General features: G+C 48.9%; 2 protein-coding genes across 3 annotated transcripts; one reads left to right on the top strand and one right to left on the bottom strand.

The window, feature by feature from the left end:
- Nucleotides 1-647: 647 nt before the first annotated feature.
- ABCF2 (ATP binding cassette subfamily F member 2) lies at nt 648-11478 on the bottom strand. Its single transcript, XM_076363557.1, has 15 exons — nt 11442-11478; nt 10967-11135; nt 8456-8668; nt 7336-7518; nt 6832-7003; nt 6582-6677; nt 5392-5494; nt 5212-5307; nt 4987-5106; nt 4346-4435; nt 3995-4105; nt 3690-3752; nt 3093-3221; nt 2047-2250; nt 648-1257 (listed from the first exon to the last, which is right to left on the bottom strand). The coding sequence occupies exons 2-15, from the start codon at nt 11118-11120 to the stop codon at nt 1120-1122; spliced, it is 1872 nt and encodes a 623-aa protein (XP_076219672.1). The 5' UTR covers nt 11121-11135; nt 11442-11478; the 3' UTR covers nt 648-1119.
- A 776-nt stretch (nt 11479-12254) lies between these two features.
- On the top strand, nt 12255-16222 carry CHPF2 (chondroitin polymerizing factor 2). 2 transcript variants are annotated; one of them, XM_076363578.1, is made up of 5 exons: nt 12255-12582; nt 13246-13351; nt 13529-13810; nt 14266-14448; nt 14734-16222. In XM_076363578.1, exons 1-5 carry the CDS (start codon nt 12308-12310, stop codon nt 15994-15996), a joined length of 2109 nt encoding a protein of 702 aa, XP_076219693.1. In that variant the 5' UTR covers nt 12255-12307; the 3' UTR covers nt 15997-16222. The 2 variants fall into 2 exon arrangements, with proteins under 2 accessions (XP_076219693.1, XP_076219692.1); XM_076363577.1 differs by having other exon boundaries at nt 13246-13810.
- Nucleotides 16223-17993: the final 1771 nt, after the last annotated feature.

The following is a 17993-nucleotide window of genomic DNA, read 5'->3' as shown; positions in this document are numbered from 1 at the left end:
TTTTCTTTTAAAAATACATGAAAAATATATTTTATTCAAGCTTCTGTGGAACAGGGTGAGGTTTAAACACAAACTTCTCTAAAAATTTGTTATTAAGAACAAAAATAAATGTTAAAATAACTTTAGTTGATTAGTCTTGTTTAGTTAAACCTGCAAGGAACAAATAACTAATTTGTAATCCAAAAATCCTAAATTAGAGTCTCATTATTAGACCCATAAGATTCAAGGTGAAGGAAAAAGCATACACCTAAGCCACTCTGTTGTAGAGAATGCACACTGGTATTTTATAGATCTATATTCTGTCTCTAACTTCCAGTCTTCAGAACCCTTTCAAGTTGTATCTGTCAACAACAAAAAAAGCATGCATGGCTTGCTCCCCCTTCTGTCACTAACTGGAAAACCCAGTGTTCACTCTGGATTAGCGGGTTTCCCAGGTGTGAGGATCCTATTCACTGCTCTGTACCTCCACAGCTCAGTACTCACCATTTCATGCATCCTACAAGTTCTGGTGATAACTTTGGTAGTACTGAAGAACTGAACCTTCACCCCAGAAGAAAGGGCTCTGCATCCTTACTCAAAGCTCAGCACTAGCTGATTTGCCCCAGCATGCCCCAATAACTACTACAGCTCACAAAACAAGACAAGACTGTTCTTCCCTCTTTATTGACTGATGGATTCTCAGATCTGTTTATTACACTGTTAAATAATAGTTAAAAACAAACCAAGGCCAGAGGAGTTTGAAGTGAAGTATCTAAACTGAAGCAGAAATTGGGAAGGAAGAGGCGGGAGAAGCTGGGCTGGGGTCTCCACTTCTGTATCACTGCAGCTCAGACACCCTAACTGCCACTGCCATGACCCCAGACCATTAGATTCCAAGGCCTGGCTCAGATGGGACATCATGTAAATACGGAAATGGTTGCCCAAACGTAGCCAGATCAGGAGAGAAGAGATCTGTCCAGATACAGAGGTGCAAGGCAAGTCAAGGGGAAGCAGTATTGCAGCAATCCTAGAATACAGCCACAGAGATAGCAGCAGAGTCCCATTCCAGTTGGCAGATGGGCGAGTCACATTGGCCACTGTCAGTCTCCATAGAGAGCATCTGACCGACTGCTCTAGAGCTCACACATTGTGGGTCTTTTTGGTGAGCTGTGGATCCTCATCCACCAGCTTTGACTTGAGATGTTCCTTGTAGGCAAGGATGTCGCCTTGCCACTTTGTGATTGTCTGCTTCTCACAGACCCAGATCTCCTGTGCAACCTGAAAGCAAGCACACAAGAAGGAGGAGGAGAGGTTTACAGTACAGCATTTTATAATTTTACCAAAATTACAAAATTAACTAAAATCTACTCTCTGAAGTTTGGTAAGAAAAGAGTTTAATAACTTTTCACACTTCAACTACCAAAGAAAAATATCTGCAGTGAAATATCTTATCTGGTGTTTTCTGCATAATTTATACAAGATTTTAGAACTAAAAATCCTTGACCCTCATCATTTATTTTTTTGTAAGAAAAAAGAAGTAAGAAAAGAAGTCTGTTTGACTAAGAAGGAAAGCCTTTTCTGCTAAATTGGGAATTGAAGAAAGTAGTTCTTGACCTGAACTACTTGGATATAATGTGCTGAAAAATAAAATTATACCTGAACTTGCAGACAAAGCCTAATAGCTGATAAATCAGCACTTGGCATTTGTGTGTACGTGGTGCGATTTCCTTTGCCTGTGCAGACTGAGTCATAAAAAACTGTGCTAGAACTACTCCAGTATCATTTAAAAAAAATCTAGTCAAGGCCTCCACAGTGTGTCATGATTTCCATTTAACTTATTCTTCACTTCTAGGGTTTTGGTTTTTTTTTTTTCTTTCAAGTACCTAATGTTTTCCTAGGCTAGCTCAGTAATTGTTTCACTGAACATGGCAAAGGAATCATGTCCAGTGATTTTTTTCACTCTCACATCTTTTTGGGATGAGTAAGAGCCAGTCAGTTGAAAACACCTTGTTTTAATTACTTAAAGTGTTAGAAAGGTGCTCTCACAAAATTCACTATTTTTCTTACCTGTTGGATGAGTCTGAAGTCATGGCTGACGAGCATCATTCCTCCTTCAAATTCATTGATAGCATCTGCCAAAGCATCTATTGTTTCTATGTCCAAGTGGTTGGTGGGCTCATCCAGGAAAAGCATGTGAGGATTCTGCCAGGCCAGCCACGCAAAGCACACACGGCACTTCTGCCCATCAGAGAGGTTCCTAATGGGGCTCACCTGACAAACACAGACACTGTCTGCAGCTCTGCAGAGAAACTTACAGACTGCCACCCTGACCACAAAATACTCAGATCTCACACTGTGTTTCCAGCAGCTACACAACACAAGAGGACAAAGTTTAGTCAGTCTTATACCTAGACTAAGCTTCTCTCACCAGCAGAACAAGGGAATTCCAGGGGCTTCTGAAGAAGGAGAGTCCATAGCAAGACCCAGCTTGTGTTAAAGGTTCCAAAGGATATTTGAGGTCTGACTAGTGTTCATTGCATTCTGACACAACCATAAAACTACCCTCAACTTCTGGAGTGACAAATGGGGAAGAACAATGTAAAAAATCAACGTTGAACTGCAGTGATGAGGACAACTCCTGTCATACGTGTGACGTATGACGTACAGGAGCATGTCATGTTTAGACTTAGAGCACCACTGGTGATCCTACCCTCTTGTTTGAGCCAAGTGGTCCCCACTCCCGGTTGTGAATGTGTTCTAGCATTTCTGCTTGGTATTCATCTCAGAAATAGGAGATAAGCAAACTACTTCAAGTTACAATTGAAATATGCTCAAGTCTAGCACTATGCCACAACTTGTCTTCTCCTCACCCAGATTCTGAGGAGGTCACCCATTCCAACCCACATATTGCTGCAGTGCAAAGAAAGTTCCTATAAGCCATGAGTTATTTTTTTTCTCCAATTTCAAAGGCAGAGATGGAAAAAGCATTTTGATGCTGTGGTGTGCCATGCTGCATACTGCATCACGCTGTCAGACATCAGTAGAGCAACAGAAAATGCAGCAGCTCTACTTCCCTAATGAGCAAAAAGCAAACCTCAACAGCTCATACTCACCTGCTGCTTCCCTGTCAGACCATATCTGCCAATGATTTTTCTCATCTCCTCCTTCTCCTTGATCTCTGGGTAGCATTTCAGCATGTACTCCAGGGGTGAGAGGTCTAAGTCCAACTGCTCTTGCAAGTGCTGACAGAGAAGAAAAGTCAGCTTCAGGCTGTGCAGGCCACCCACTTCATGGCCAAAAGTACTTCCCCCCTTAAACCCCTCTGGTACCAGCTGAGCAGCAGAACACAAGAGCAAATAACCCCACTCACAGTATAGCCACTGTGCTGAACTATTATGGAAGGAGTCTCCATTTCAGGAGCAGGAGTATTGCTTCAGAATAGCAGGCTTGTCCACCACCAAGCGTAAGGCAACCATCTCACCTCATAAAAGGTGAGAGGCTGAACAGAAAGGACCACAGCAAGCCTCTTTTCAGGGTAAGAACATTTGCTAGAGCCCATTCAGCCAACAGAACAGTTCCTTCCCCCATCTCCAGGCACAGAAGGCAGCAGTGGGAGGGGCCTTAGAAGCAGAAATAGAGGGGCAAGATTCCTCATTCCTGACAGCTTTTTCCTCAGCATTGCACGTCCTGGTGGCTGCTGTAGGGAGTACCTGGTGGTATCTACCGATCTTCACATGCGAGTGCTTGCGAATCATCCCATCTGTGGGCAGCAGCTAGAAAGGGAAGATAAAAGCATTTCACCAGGAAAATCCCTCCTTTTGCTGTATGGCAGAAATACAGAATCCAGCCATCTCTGCTCTAGCACAGATAATATGAGAGAAAAAGCCCTACATTGCAGCAAGACCTTAGGATTTCCAAGGCCTGATTGGGGTGCTCTGGCAAATAAGTGCAGCTTCATTGAAGACTACCCCAAAAATAAAGGTTCAGAACAAGGTAGACAATGTAGGGAGCATACCTCTCCTGTGAGCAGTTTCAGCAGTGTTGACTTTCCGGCTCCATTGGGTCCAACAAGAGCTACACGGGTATCCAGGTCAATTCCAAACTCCAGGTTATTATAGATCCATGGCTGCAAACCACAAAAATCACGACATATATTACGCATTTCCACTACTACCCAGAACCTCCATGCTGCACCTGTAATGCTCTGTCCTCAGCAGACTCAGCATTAACACTGTTAAGAAGTTTGATCCACTAGTCATATGCTGCAGCCTGATCAGAAAGCTTAGCCAAAAGCCAAGGCTCCCTCCAAAACAAGGCAGGGATACAAGTAATCTCCATACAAAACATACACACTCCCCATACTCACCCCATCCTTGGTGTATTTGAAGCTGACATTCTGCACCATGATGACAGGAGGGGGGATTTTCCCACAGGGCGGGAAATAGAACGACAAAGTCTGTTAACACAGAATAGCCACTTGTTAGATACCCTGGAGCACAAGACAACCCAGTTATTCTGGTATAACCATGCCTCACTACAAACATCACCTGTAGACCAAGGCACCAGACTGCAACTTTTTATGAGCCACTCTAGCAACTCAACACAGATTTATTCTGATTAGTTGCTTGCAAGCTCATCTACTGGCTAATGAGTCCCTATTTCTTTTCCCTTGAAGCAAATGTGGGCTTATACTCTTCAAACAAGTAGGAGTTGCTCTAAGCATCCTCCCCCATCTTCTCCAACCCTTAGACATTCATTTGATTTCTGTGTCTGCAAAATAGCCTTATTGATATGACAAATCCCCTTCTTTCCCCTAGAAAATTACTCCTCTTTCCACTCTTCAGCACTACACTATCTTCAGTTCAGTCATCCTTGGCATCAGGAAGGGTATACCATTCTTACTCCAAGCTGTGTCAGCCATTTCTGCTGTCAGCTAAGGATCATTCTACTTATCTAGCCCATGTTTCCAATACTGATCTCTAGATGCAATCCCACGTCTGATCCTACCTTATCATTCACAACTCTCTCTGTCAAGCCAGAAGCCATCATTTTTTGAAGGGTCTTCTCCTTACTCTGAGCTTGCCTGGCCAGCTTTGCACTACCATGACCAAATCGTGCAATGTAATTCTGCAATGAAACACAGTTAGCCAAAAGCCACAATAACAAGGTTGAGGAGGTGCAGGGATGCCCACCTGCACGGGCAGAAAGATGTTCACGCAGCTAGGTAGATACCTTCATATGGGCAATCTGATCTTGCTCCCAGTGGAATCGCTTCATTTGATTTTCTTCTAGTTCCAAGCGAGTCTTTACATACTGATCATAATTTCCCTAGAAAGAGACCATAGAACATCAGACATGCCCAGAAAACAGCTCCTCTGGTTTTGCCGGTTGTGCGGGGCACCATTTACTCACCGTGTAGTACTTCAGTTTGCGGTTATGCATGTGGATTATGTTGGTGCAGACACCATTCAAGAAGTCCTGGGAGTGGGATATCAGCACAAGAATCCGCTTGAACCTGTGGCACCACATAAGTTTTAGAGACTAAGCTAGGAAAAGATTTACATGCACCAGATCTCTCTTGCCTACAATCAGATTAAGAACAAAAAGATAGCAGCCTTGGAGAAGCTTTGGGAAATTTGGAGTAAAGCAGCTACAACCAGCTGCAGTAAACAAATACTGCAAACACCTTTCATTGTGTTAAAACACCCTTCACCATAAGACAGTCTTCACCCATCTTCACAAAGAGTCAAGAGCTGGCTACCCGTGTGGTAGATAACTAGTGCTACTGATGCAACTGACTCCACTGGCATCACCCTTCTTAGAAGTTTCAACTTTTGCTGCTTACTTTCACCTTGGTACAGACTACCATCTGTTAGGTACACTATGCCTGGCCCTGCTCCAAATCTGTAAAATGACTGGTTAAAGCCTCCCAAAAAGAGAGAGGTTCAAATTACTTTCCTAAAACATCTGACTTCTAAAGCAAGCATGCAAAAGGTTCAACTGATAAAGCTGATGGAAAAACCTCTGCAAATGAAAAGCCCTTCTCACAATACAATCCTTTTAATGCACAACCCAGATAACCTAAGCTTTATAACTATTCCTAAGCTTTTTGCCTTAAGCCTTAACATTTTACCTTTGTTTATGAAAAAACAATCACCCTACATACTAGAACAAGATGAAACTGACACACTCAGATACTACAGTTCTGTGAAAACAGAGGAACAATGTGCAGAAAGATGAGCTGGAAGCCAGGTCTGGAAAGCTCACACTACTGGCACAGCACATGGTGATGGTACACAGGCTGCCAGGGCTGCTCCTGGCTTTCAAGGAAATAGCTTTAACCAGGGAGTACAAACCAGCGTTTCTCATTTCTTAAGTAAGGGAGAGACAGGGTCTTGTCTTGAATTCATTACCCTTGCATCAAGAACCCTTCCATAGACACATGTAGCAGCAAGCACAAAAAGGTGTCACTGGTACTGCAATATAGTTATGTAGCCACAAAAACTATAGACAGTTATTCCTGTAGCACTTGCTCACGTGCTGACAAGATGTTCCAACAGAAAAGCACAACCCATAGAAGCAGCAAACTCCTTCATGCTTACGTTTTCAGCTCTTCCTCCAACCACACACAGGCATCCAGGTCAAGGTGGTTTGTGGGCTCATCTAGCAGCAGCATGAAAGGCCGAATGAAGAGGGCTCTGAAAAGAGAGGGGAGATGACAGCATAGGGTAAATGCAGGTAACCCAAAGCCTCTCAGCTCCACTCTGAGTTCTTAGAACTGTGTATGTGGCTCTGCAGAGTCAGGAGCAGAGAGGCATGCTCCCAGGAGGCAGCAGGCAGTACACCACTCACCTAGCAAGAGCCACCCTCATTCGCCAGCCACCACTAAAGTCCTTCAGCTTCTTCCTCTGCATGGCTGGTGTGAACCCCAAGCCGTGAAGGATACGTGAGGCCCGTGCTTCTGCCTTGTCAGCATCCAGCTCCTCCAGACGTTCATATAACTCCAAGAGTTTCTCACACTCCGCTGAAAGAGAGCCTGCCTGTCAGCACTTCCACCAATAAAGGGCTCTCAGCTGCACCTCTGTACAGCTGGGAAAGCTCATAGTCCATCTGCTTTACCACTATTCAGCCCCCTCCATTCCCAAGCCTGAGACACTTCTTAAAAAGCTGCATGGAATAATTTCATCCAAAGAAGTGTAATCCCACAGGACTTTTCAACTAGTACAGGGTAGCTGGGGGAAATAGGTACCGCAACATGTAAAAACTCTGCCAAGGAACCCAAATAAGACCTTTTCTTTGGTGGGTAGGGAAATGGAGGAAATGTCCCTTGTCCACAGGGACTCTGAGAAGCTTTACCATCTTCATGAGCCAGACGTTCTGCCTCTCGTTCTAACATGGCCCTCTCTGTATCCACCTCCATCACACACTGTAGAGGGGTCTTGTCACTGGGAGGCATCTCTCGGGTCAGGTGATAGATGTCAATATGTTCTGGGATGGGCACTTCTCGTTTCCCAATAGCTGACAAAAGCATGGATTTCCCTGTGTGCAGACAGACACTCCACAATTAATTGTTGGATTCAGTGAGATACAATGTCACAGAGAAATGGACAAGATGCAGTCAGATCCCATTGATTCCCTCCCTTTCCAACCCCAGAAAATCCTTGGGAATTTCTTGCCCAAGAGGACAGAAGAATTAGACACAGCAGAGCCTACTGCCTCACTGCAACAGGCTGCCTTCCCAGCTAAGGCTCACCACCCCAAGGACAGGATTGTGACATGAAGCAGCTCTCTGGAAACTACTGCAGTTCAGCCCTTGCCCGGATTTAGGGAACTTTATCTCTGCTGCATACTTCCTGCTGTCTAACCAGGTCTGACATCTGTTACCAGGACCCCAGACTCTACAGACTTCTAACATAGAGGAAAGTAATGCACTCATCACTAGAGAACCTAAGTGTTTTCCTGAAAGTTAAACCAGATGGTCTGGTTTAACTCTGATGCTCTTCTTCAATTACACCCATATTCTGCATCTCTCCATGTAGACCGTCGCCTTCTCCAGGGATTGTACAGTTGTTTTCCCATTCAGGCCAAACCACACACTCCCTACTCCTCCATACCGTGCAAGTTCTTTGACCAATAGCATCAGCATTGGATTTATTGACACTGCTAAACAAATCCTGTAAACAGGAATCAGACAGATTCACAAATCCCAGACATCTCGCCCAACTCTCCACAGAAACAAGTTCAAATGCACAGTCCAAAGCCAGAATGCAACCTCATACTTCTACCAGCAATCCTAGCAATTCTTCTTCCTGGGTGGGGAGATGGGAGAACAGAAACTGCTGTGTCCCAGCCATGTCTGTCTAACAGCCTTCTTTCTGGTTTCCAGCATTTACCACCTGCATCTGTCCAGCTTCTCAGCAGCACAGAATCTTCACCGAGCTCCAAGAAGCCCACATCACTGTGCCCCACAGCTTACCAATCCCATTGAGTCCAATCAGGCCGTAGCGTCTCCCGGAGTTCAGCTCGAGTTTTGTATCACTCAGCAGCTCCTGGCCATGGAAGGTCAGTGAGAGGTTAATGATGTGCACATCAGTGCTGTTGGGATGGGAGGCCAGCACTCCTGTCACAGCACGGGCAGCAGCTTTCTTTAATTCAAAGTCCTCCAGCTCCTTTGTAAGAGCATCCACCTCTATATGCAGAGACAGACCAGAAGTGTTACTGATTTACAAACACAAGGGAAGCTATAAGCCCCTGTACCAAGGCCCAGGACCACAAAAAACAATTCCCATGTCCCCATTTCTACAGAAACGTTGAGGGGGCCCAGATGCAATGACACTCAGCTTTTCAGCTTAGCAGACAGATATATATGGTCTAAGAGGAACTTCTCTCTGCTCTCTAAATAAAATCTGACCATTAGAACTAAGTGAGCAGCCAGAACAGCCAGCCCGTTATCCAAGTATGATGGGACTAACCTTCACTGCAGGAAGGGCTGGGATGGGAAGAGAACTTACGAAATATTGCTTGCAAGCTTAAGGAAAGGGCTGGCCAAAAGAGAACTTGGCTAGAAAATAAATGAAGGGAAAGCTGAGAGGAGGAAAGAAGCAGCAGCATTGGAATAGGCCCTACCAATTTTTTGATAAGCTAATATGTCCGTATGCATGCCCCCCTCTTCCTTTCCTCCTACAGTACAAGCAAATCTTTCCTGTCATGCTGATCTTCTGTTGCAGCCCTGAGTTACAGTCAAATTTTCACTCCTTGGTGAGACACTGCCATTTGAAGAAGAAAATGGCACTGAGGATCTCAGCAATACTCCAGCTGCTCAGACCAGAGACCTGGTGTTCAGACTGTTCATGTTCAGGCCACTAAGGGATAGCACCCTGGCTGTCAACATCTATCACTCCTGGCAAGATCACTCACTCGACAAAATCACTATTATCACCAAGGCACATATGCCTTAGCCAAGAAGGAGCAAAAAATGTCAACAGCACTGACACAGGACCCCCTTTGAAAGCATGGGCAGTGCAAGTAGACCGGTTACATAAACAAGCAAACCAGATGAGTGAAAAGAGGGGCAAGGCAGTTTTATCCTTGACGTGCAATTATTTCACGTGAACTGCCAGTAAGAAATATGCATGTACCAACCCACATGACCTGCCCTCTGATGTTTGCACTGGTTTACCAACCACCCCTTGACTCCCAGCACCTGCTCACCACCTCTGCTCTTCAGCAACCTGAGCCACTGGCACCTGCCCTGCCTGCATGACCCTTCAGCAATGCTGCTTGCAGCTGCAGGCGGAGCGCTCCCACCCAGAACAGCCCGGTCCCAGAGGAGACCTGGTGGGGAATGCTGAGAGCCCAGGGCCTGGCCCCACCATGGGACACCCGAGCTGCCCACGCCAGCTGCCAGGCTGTGGTGACCAGGCCAAAGTTGTGTTCAGGCATTGGCAGGGCCTCGCCTGTGGTCCAAGCCCACCAGGCCTGCCACCAGGCACAGGTGCTGCCAGCACTAGGGCTCAGGAGTGTGCCTGGGGACCAGAGGGGTGCTGGCAAAGAGCGGGGTCCTTGGGAGACCAGCCCCTTTGCCTTACCCTCCTGACCCCCGGGCCTTTGGCTGCCCTGGGTCTCTGTGCCACATGCAGAGTGCCTCTTAAATCAATGCACTGTGGGCTGAGCTCGAGAAAAACTTGTGTGCCCAACAGCCTGCGGGTTACCAGGTAACTTTAGCCAAAGTAAGGACAGAAAATAAACTCTCTCTCTGTAAGCTTTACCTTGCCTATTTCCTTTAGGAAGGTCAACAGCTCTTTGTTGACAAAGTATCTTTCATTAAGATAGCCAGGCTCTTAGTTTCTGCAAACCAGATATATCCCAGAGAAACAGATGAACAGAGATTCATAGAAATATCAGTAAGAACAGTAAGAATTCAGACACTACAGTGGTTCCCACAGCAGGAAAAAAAACAAACCAAACCAAAAAAAAAACCCAGGTCCGGGCATCAAATACCAGAAGATCAGGACAGTATCTGTTTGAGAGGGAAAAGACACCATCAGCACCCTCTGTCTTCACCCTGCAAGCCTCAAGAGAGGGCCTAGGGAATCCTTCTCCTGCACAGTTTATGGAGAGCCACTACAAATTGCTGTAGGTGTCCTGCTGGCTCAAAAGAGAGAAGAGTGGCTCTAATGGTAGACACTGCAGCTGGCCCAGTTCAGCACAAGCCCATGCCCGTGAGGTATTTCATTTGAAGAGGAACAAATGTCCCAGCTTACTAAGCCATGGGCACAACCTAATGTGTCCAGTCCTGTCCACGAACAGGCCCCGGCTGGACACTCCCTGCACTGAAACACATGGGGCCACCAGGCTGACCCCCACCGAGGGCACCCTGTCAGGTGCGCCAGGGCGCCGTCAGCGCCGTCCCCCGCGGGGTGCACGGACACAAGCCAGGCACCCGCCGGCATAGGGGGACTGGCATTACTGCGGGTCTGCCTCTCACCTGGCAGCGACGTTCCGTTGGCCTCCGGGGGCCGGACCTCCTGCGGCTCCGTCCCGGCATCGCCGTTCTCCTCCGGGGCCCGGCGCGGCCGCTGCCGGGCCTTGGCCGCCTCCTTCTTCTTGGCCGCCTTCTTCTTGGCCAGGTCCGAGGGCATGGCGCGGCGGAGGGGCTGCAGCGGAGGTGCGACAGGCGCCGTTAGGCCGCGCCGATCCGGCCCGCACCAGGTCGCCCCGCCCCAGTTCCCCGCCTCGGCAGCCCCGCGCGCCGCCTGCCCCGGCCCGGAGCACGCGGCGCCGCCGGGCCCGGCCGAAGGCTGCACGCCCGCCCGCTAGGCTGCCCGCGCCGCGCTCCCCAACACAGTCCGGCCGCGGCCGCGGCCGCGGCCGCCGCCGCCGCCGCCGCCACTCCTCCTCCTCCTCCTGCCTCGCCTCGCCGCGCCGCCAGGCCCAGCCCGCACCGCCCGCCCGGCCCGCACCGGCTGGTCCGCGCTTTCCTTCTGTCGCAACAGGACGGCTGCTACCGCGTGCGCACGCCCCACCCCCCCGGAACAGCGGCCAATCGGAGAGCGAAGCGTCACCCGCGCCGGGCGGCCGCATGACTCTGGGAAGCGGAGTCCGCGCTACCTCCGCCGGCTTGGCCGGAGCGCGCCGCCGGCTCCCGGGCACTGCGCGTCCCGGCGTGCACCGCGCCCGCTCGCGCCAGGACCGGCGCCAGGACCGGCCTCAGGCCCCACCCCCGGCGCACCGCGCGCCCGCCTCGGGCAGGGGCCGGCGCACGACGTGAGCGCGCGGGGGCCGGTGGCTCGCGGTACCATAGAGGCGACGGCGCCACCAGGTAGAGTGGCCGCCGCGGCACCATAGAGAGAAAAGGGGAAGCGGAAGTGTGCGAGGATCGCGATGTGGCGGCTGAGGTGGCAGCGGCCGGAGCGAAGCCGGGCGGGAGCTGCCGTCTCTCCCCGCGCCGCCGTCACGGACCTCCGGGCTGCCCCTGGCCCCGTCGCCAGCTTGCGCGCAGAAGGGCCACCCTGCCTGCAGGTGGGAGAGCCCCGGGGCCGCTGACCAGCGCGGGCCGGCGTCGGGGGGCCGTGCGCGGCCCCGCGGGGGCTACCGCGCTCTCGCCCGCCCGCTGTCCCGTAGGGCCCGCCGCTGCCCGCCCCGTGCCGCCCGAGTGCCCCGCGCCGGCGATGTCCCGCGGCCACCGGCTCCCCGAGCGCCGGAGCGGCCCCGTGAGCCCGCCCCGGACGTAGCGGGCCTGCGGCCGCCACCGCCCGGACTGGACCGGACCGGACTGCCCCGCGGCTGAGCGTCGCCCCGCCGGGGCCCCTCTGAGCCCGGTGCCGCCATGCGCCTGGCTGCGCTGCTGGCTGCGCTGCGGCCCGTGCTGCCGCTCGTCCTGGGTCTCTCCCTTGGCTGCAGCCTGAGCCTGCTGCGTGCCTCCTGGAGCCAGAGCGGAGGCGAGGACCAGTGCCTGGGGGCAGCGGGCCGCCCCGGGCCCCTAGCCGGCGGAGCGCGTCTGGAGGCAGCGGATGGAAGGCTGGGCCCGGGCCACGAGGACTTCAGGCCTAGGATCGTTCCATACTACAGAGACCCCAACAAGCCTTACAAAAAAGTGCTCAGGTAAAATCTGTTCTTTTGGCCAGGCTTTCCTTCAAGGAAAATAATAACATATGGATGGTATTTGGGGTTCTAAATTTTTCAGTGAGTTAACAGGTTCAAGGTGGAATATACTACTTGAAATACCTTATATGGTAACAGCATGATGCAACAAGGCAATGGCTAAGATTGTTACCTTAAAGGGGTGCAAGAGAAGTGTCTAAGAAGTTAATTAAAAAAAAAAAAGGCAACAAAAAAGCCCAAGAAGATTGAGAATATTTCTTCTTTTATTACTCGTGTCTAATAGAACATGTTAAATTATTCTAAAAAACTTTTTTAACCAGTCTATTCATTAGGAAAATTTTGAGCAATTAATAATAACATATGTAACTTGCAAGTGGTTAACTCTGGGTTTGTTTTTTGGGGTTTTTTTTGTTTGTTTTTACTTACACTAGCACAGTTTCCTGGTTCAGATAAATGATGTGAGATTGTAGTTTCCTTGAAGGAAGCAAGTATTTTTACAAAATAGGATTTTTACTAGTGAGTCTTCTCTTAAAGCTCTACTTTTAGGCTTAACTGTTTCACCATTGGTAGACTCCAGCAGATAAACACTTATCCCAAGTTACCATAATCCTTTGATTTTTGTCATCCAGCTGTTTGTCACGTAGGTATGTCCTTCCTTTACAGAACTCGCTACATCCAGACAGAATTGGGATTCCATGAAAGACTGTTTGTGGCTGTGCTGACCTCCAAGGCTACCCTGAATACGTTGGCAGTGGCAGTGAACAAGACGGTAGCTCATCACTTCCCACGCCTGCTGTACTTTACAGGGTTGCGCAGTGCCAAGGTGCCTCATGGCATGGTGCTGGTGGCCCATGGGGATGAGCGTCCCATTTGGCTCATGTATGAGACCATGCACTATATCCACCAGCATTTTGGTTCTGACTATGACTGGTTCTACATCATGCAGGATGATACCTATGCCCAGGCTGAACAGGTCAAGGCTCTGGTGACGCACCTAAGTATTAACCAAGATGTCTACCTGGGACGAGCGGAGGAGTTTATCGGGGGAGATGAGCAGGCCCGCTATTGTCATGGTGGCTTTGGCTACCTGATCTCCCGCAGCCTGCTGCTTAAGCTCCATCCACACCTGGACAGCTGTCGCAATGAGATCCTTAGTGTGCGGCCAGATGAGTGGCTGGGACGTTGCATCATCGATTTCCTTGGCATCACTTGTGTTTCCCAGCTCCAGGTACTACCTCCCTTCTCAGGGTTTTGTGTTAGCTAAGCCTGACAGAACCCATGCTCTCACTAGTTCCCTGCTGCATAACAAAGGGGCTTTTCTGTGAACCTCTGCTGTGAGTTACAGAGGAGGAAAGAGCTGTGTGGTGTGGCAGCACTGGGAAGAGGCCCATAATCAAAGCTGAGATGTTGGGGATGAGAGCACATACAGTATTTAATTTTCAGCCTACTAGCAGATGCTGATCCACAGGTTTTTGGAGGTCAGATAAAGGGCACATTGTTGGTACCAAGAAGCAAGTGGGCATGTAGTATGGCGGGTAGGGTGGGTGGGGACAACTCTTACATTTTTCTCTCTGGGTACTGCAGTCAGCATGGAAAGAGGGGCAAACGCATGTCTGGGGTGAGGGAAGGCTTCTCTGTGAACTTAAGTTCCATGCCAGTCTTTCTGGCTCTTGTCTGCTTCAGGGCCAGCATTATCACACCTATGAATTGGCCAAAAATACTGAGCCAGAGAAGGAGGAAGAAGAGGACTTCCAAGCAGCTTTTGCTGTGCATCCTGTTTCTGACATGACCCTGATGTACCGGCTGCACAAGCACTTCAGCAGGATCCAGCTGGACAGAGCCTACCAGGAGATCCAGGACCTCCAGGTATGTGGTGAGGGATATCTGCAAAAACTCCTCAGCCAAACAGGTTTCCTTTTCTTTCAACACAGTGAAGGAAGATTAGTGCTTCTGTTTGTAGGTGACCGTCAGCCAGACACAGGATATAGTCCTGCGTCTCAGAAATAGCACTTCTGACAGCATGTTATCCAAAATTGCTGGTGTGATACTACCAAGATACAGTTCTAGGTGGTGAGGCAGGCCTGGGTGGGAGATGGACTGGACCTCTCTGAGCAAGTGGTAGGGATCAGTATGCGTTCTCTCTTTGCACAGATGCAGATCAGGAACCTGACGTCATTGACCCCTGCAGGTGAGACAGGCTTGACGTGGCCTGTGGGCATTAATGCCCCATTTCTTCCAAAGTCACGTTTTGAGGTAATCAGCTGGGACTACTTCACTGAGCAGTACCTCTTCTCCTGTCCTGATGGCTCCCCCAAGTGTGAGCTCTCTGGAGCCAGCAAAGCAGATGTCAGTGAAATCATTGAGTCAGCACTTGAGCAACTTAACAGTCGCTACCAGCCTCTGCTCCGCTTCAGCAAGCGGCAGTTGCTGAATGGCTATCGGCGTTTTGACCCCACACGGGGCATGGAATATACACTGGACCTACTGCTGGAGGCAGTGACCCAAAAGGGCCACAGGCATGTTCTGGCCAAACGAGTGAGCTTGGTGCGGCCCTTAAGTAAGGTGGAAATTATTCCCATGCCATATGTGACAGAGGCCACACGAGTGCAACTCGTGCTTCCCTTGACAGTGCAGGACCTGGATTTTGTGGCAAACTTCCTGGATATGTTTGCTATGAACACACTGGACACACATGATAATGCCTTGCTGACTTTGCTTTTCATCTACCATCCCTATGATGCCCAGCGAGTTAGTCAGGTGGATGTGTTTGCTGGAGTCAAAGCCATGGTAGGAGAGCTGGAGAAACGCTATGCAGAAGTTAAAATCCCCTGGATTAGTGTTAAAACTGAGGTGCCATCGCAAGTGAAACTCATGGATATAGTTTCAAAGAAGCACCCTGTGGATACACTATTCTTCTTGGCCAGCGTCTGGACAGAAATCAACATGGAGTTCCTGAACCGCTGCCGCATGAATACTATCAGCAATTGGCAGGTCTTTTTCCCAGTGCATTTCCAAGAGTTCAACCCTGCATTGGTGTACCGTGGTGAGCAGACTGCTTCCTCCAGCACTGACTTCCTGAGGGATGGGCATTTTGACAGACATTCCTTTGCTGAGGCCTGCTTTTATAATTCTGACTATATGACAGCACGTACCAAGCTAGCAGCTGATATCCTAGAGCGAGATGAGGTGCTGGAGAGCATGGAGGTATTTGATGTCTTCCTCCACTATTCTGGTCTGCACCTATTTAGGGCTGTGGAACCAGGGTTAGTGCAGAAATACGCACTGAGGAGCTGCAATCCCCGGCTTAGTGAGGAGTTATACCACCGCTGTGTGCTTAGTAACTTGGAAGGACTCGCATCCCGCTCACATTTAGCCATGGCCCTCTTTGAGCAGGAACAGGCCAACAGCACTTGAGAGACTAGAAACATCAAGAGCTTCTCAGCACCTTAACACTTGGCACTTTCCATCCCCTTCCCAGCCTTGCCATGGGTGAAGGGCATGTGAGGTCAAGGGAGGAGGAAGACTTTCCCATCCCTGCTCTGAGGCACAGGCATGGGCTATGGAGAGAGACTGTTTCTGTGGGGGTGTGGGGGGGGTGTTCTTTGTTTTTTAAATAAAAATAAAAGTTTCTTTCCAGGCAGACTCATGTGGTTACTTATAAACTTTATAGCATCTGGGATGAGGGATGTAAAACAAGCTGTAGAGTCGACCTTACTTTAAGCCATGCAATTCTGCTGAGCAGTGCAGAGAGAGTGAATATGAGCTATGTACTGGAACGAAGTTACCTCGACTATGCTATTCTCAGTGCTGTTGTTGCACCCTCCTCTGTGTTTGTGTCTTCATGCATTCATTTTTCAAGGAGGCATAAACACAGCTTGTCTAGTTTGCTGCTGGACAAAGCTATTCAATGCACTTTCACTTTGCTATGTTTGGCTCCTCCACAACTGCAGAACATTCATTTTGTTGTGTAATCTGGGAAGGTGAAGGAATGGAAAATTCCCTTTGACGTGCACCAAGCTTGCTTCAGTTGGGCCGAGCGCCATGGTATGATACAGGGTTGCTGTGTGCCCTAGAGAGGAACCAGGAACTGTCTGAAGGTCCCCAACAACTACCTTTCAGTTCTGCGGATTGAGCAAAGTATTATCCCTGAAAATAACAGATATGTCACTTCCTATCACGATGGGCAGATGGCATGGCTAGCAGATTTAACAGTTCAGCTTCAGTTTGATTACCTGGTAAGTCCTGCACCTATTAAAGCGGTGAGCCTGTGCAGCTGTTCTAAAGGACAGAAAATGCCTCAGTTACACCATACTTTTTGATTGTGCTCCTGGCTCTACACAACTTCAATACGCAGAGTTTTAGGACCTGGTTTCCGTCAGGTATAGCCACCTGCTTGCCACATGCATCTCAGTGGAAGCAGGCAACTGTTTGCTTATTCTCAAGGACTGTTATTCCCAACTGATATCCATGTTTTCATTAATGTGATCTATTAAATGGATGAAAAGCTGTCTTTTAATGACCAGGTATGGGTTTTCAGTGTGCTTCTACAGGAACAGGTTTTTAGCCAAATGTCACTCATTATATTTGATTATTTGAGGGAAAAAATGTTGGTAAAAGTTTGCAGATAACAAAGGTTAACCAGGTGGGAGAAAATGAGGACAGGTCTGTTTTGCAGAATGATTCAGGTATAAGATGTACTTATACGTAAGACAGTTAACTGCAAAATCATTTATCGAGAAATTAAACAGGTCATGGTTTAGATTTCTCTATTCTGTATCACAGAGAAGGGACCTCTGGAGTTCATCTACTTCAGCCCCACCCCTGCACAAAGGGTCAGCAAGAGCAGGTTGCTCAGGACTGTGTCCCATTGCATTTTAAGTATCTCCAGGGATGGAGACTCCACAATCTCTCCTGGCAATCTGTTCCAGTGTGTAATAACTTTTACAGTTAAAAAGTTCTTTCTCATGTTTAAATGGAATTTCTTGCATTTCAGTTTGTGCCCACTGCCTCTTGTCATGTCACTGGACACCAGTGAGAAGCATCTGTTTCTGTCTTCCTTATACTCTCCCATCAATGACTTATATACATGGATAAGAGCCATGCTCAGCCTGTTCTTCTCCAGGCTAAACAATCGCAGCTCTCACAGCCTCACCTGCTATGACAGATGCTGTAATTACTTAACCATCTTCACAGCCCTTCACTGGACGTGTTCCAGTATGTCCGTGTCTCTCTTGTACTGGGGAGCCCAGAACTGGACACAGCACTCCAGATGTGTCTCACCAGTGCTGAGTAGAGGAGATGGATCACTGCCCTTGACCTGCTGGCAACACTTCTCCTAATGCAGCCCAGATGCTGTTGGCCGCCTTTGCTCCAAGGGAACACTGCTGGCTTATGTTTAACTTGTTATCCAT

The sequence above is a fragment of the Aptenodytes patagonicus genome, unplaced genomic scaffold (genome assembly GCF_965638725.1).
Source record: "Aptenodytes patagonicus unplaced genomic scaffold, bAptPat1.pri.cur scaffold_69, whole genome shotgun sequence".
Taxonomy (NCBI): Eukaryota; Metazoa; Chordata; class Aves; order Sphenisciformes; family Spheniscidae; genus Aptenodytes; species Aptenodytes patagonicus.
The sequence above is the reverse complement of the archived record's forward strand: the minus strand, read 5'-3'. Positions and strand labels throughout refer to the sequence as shown.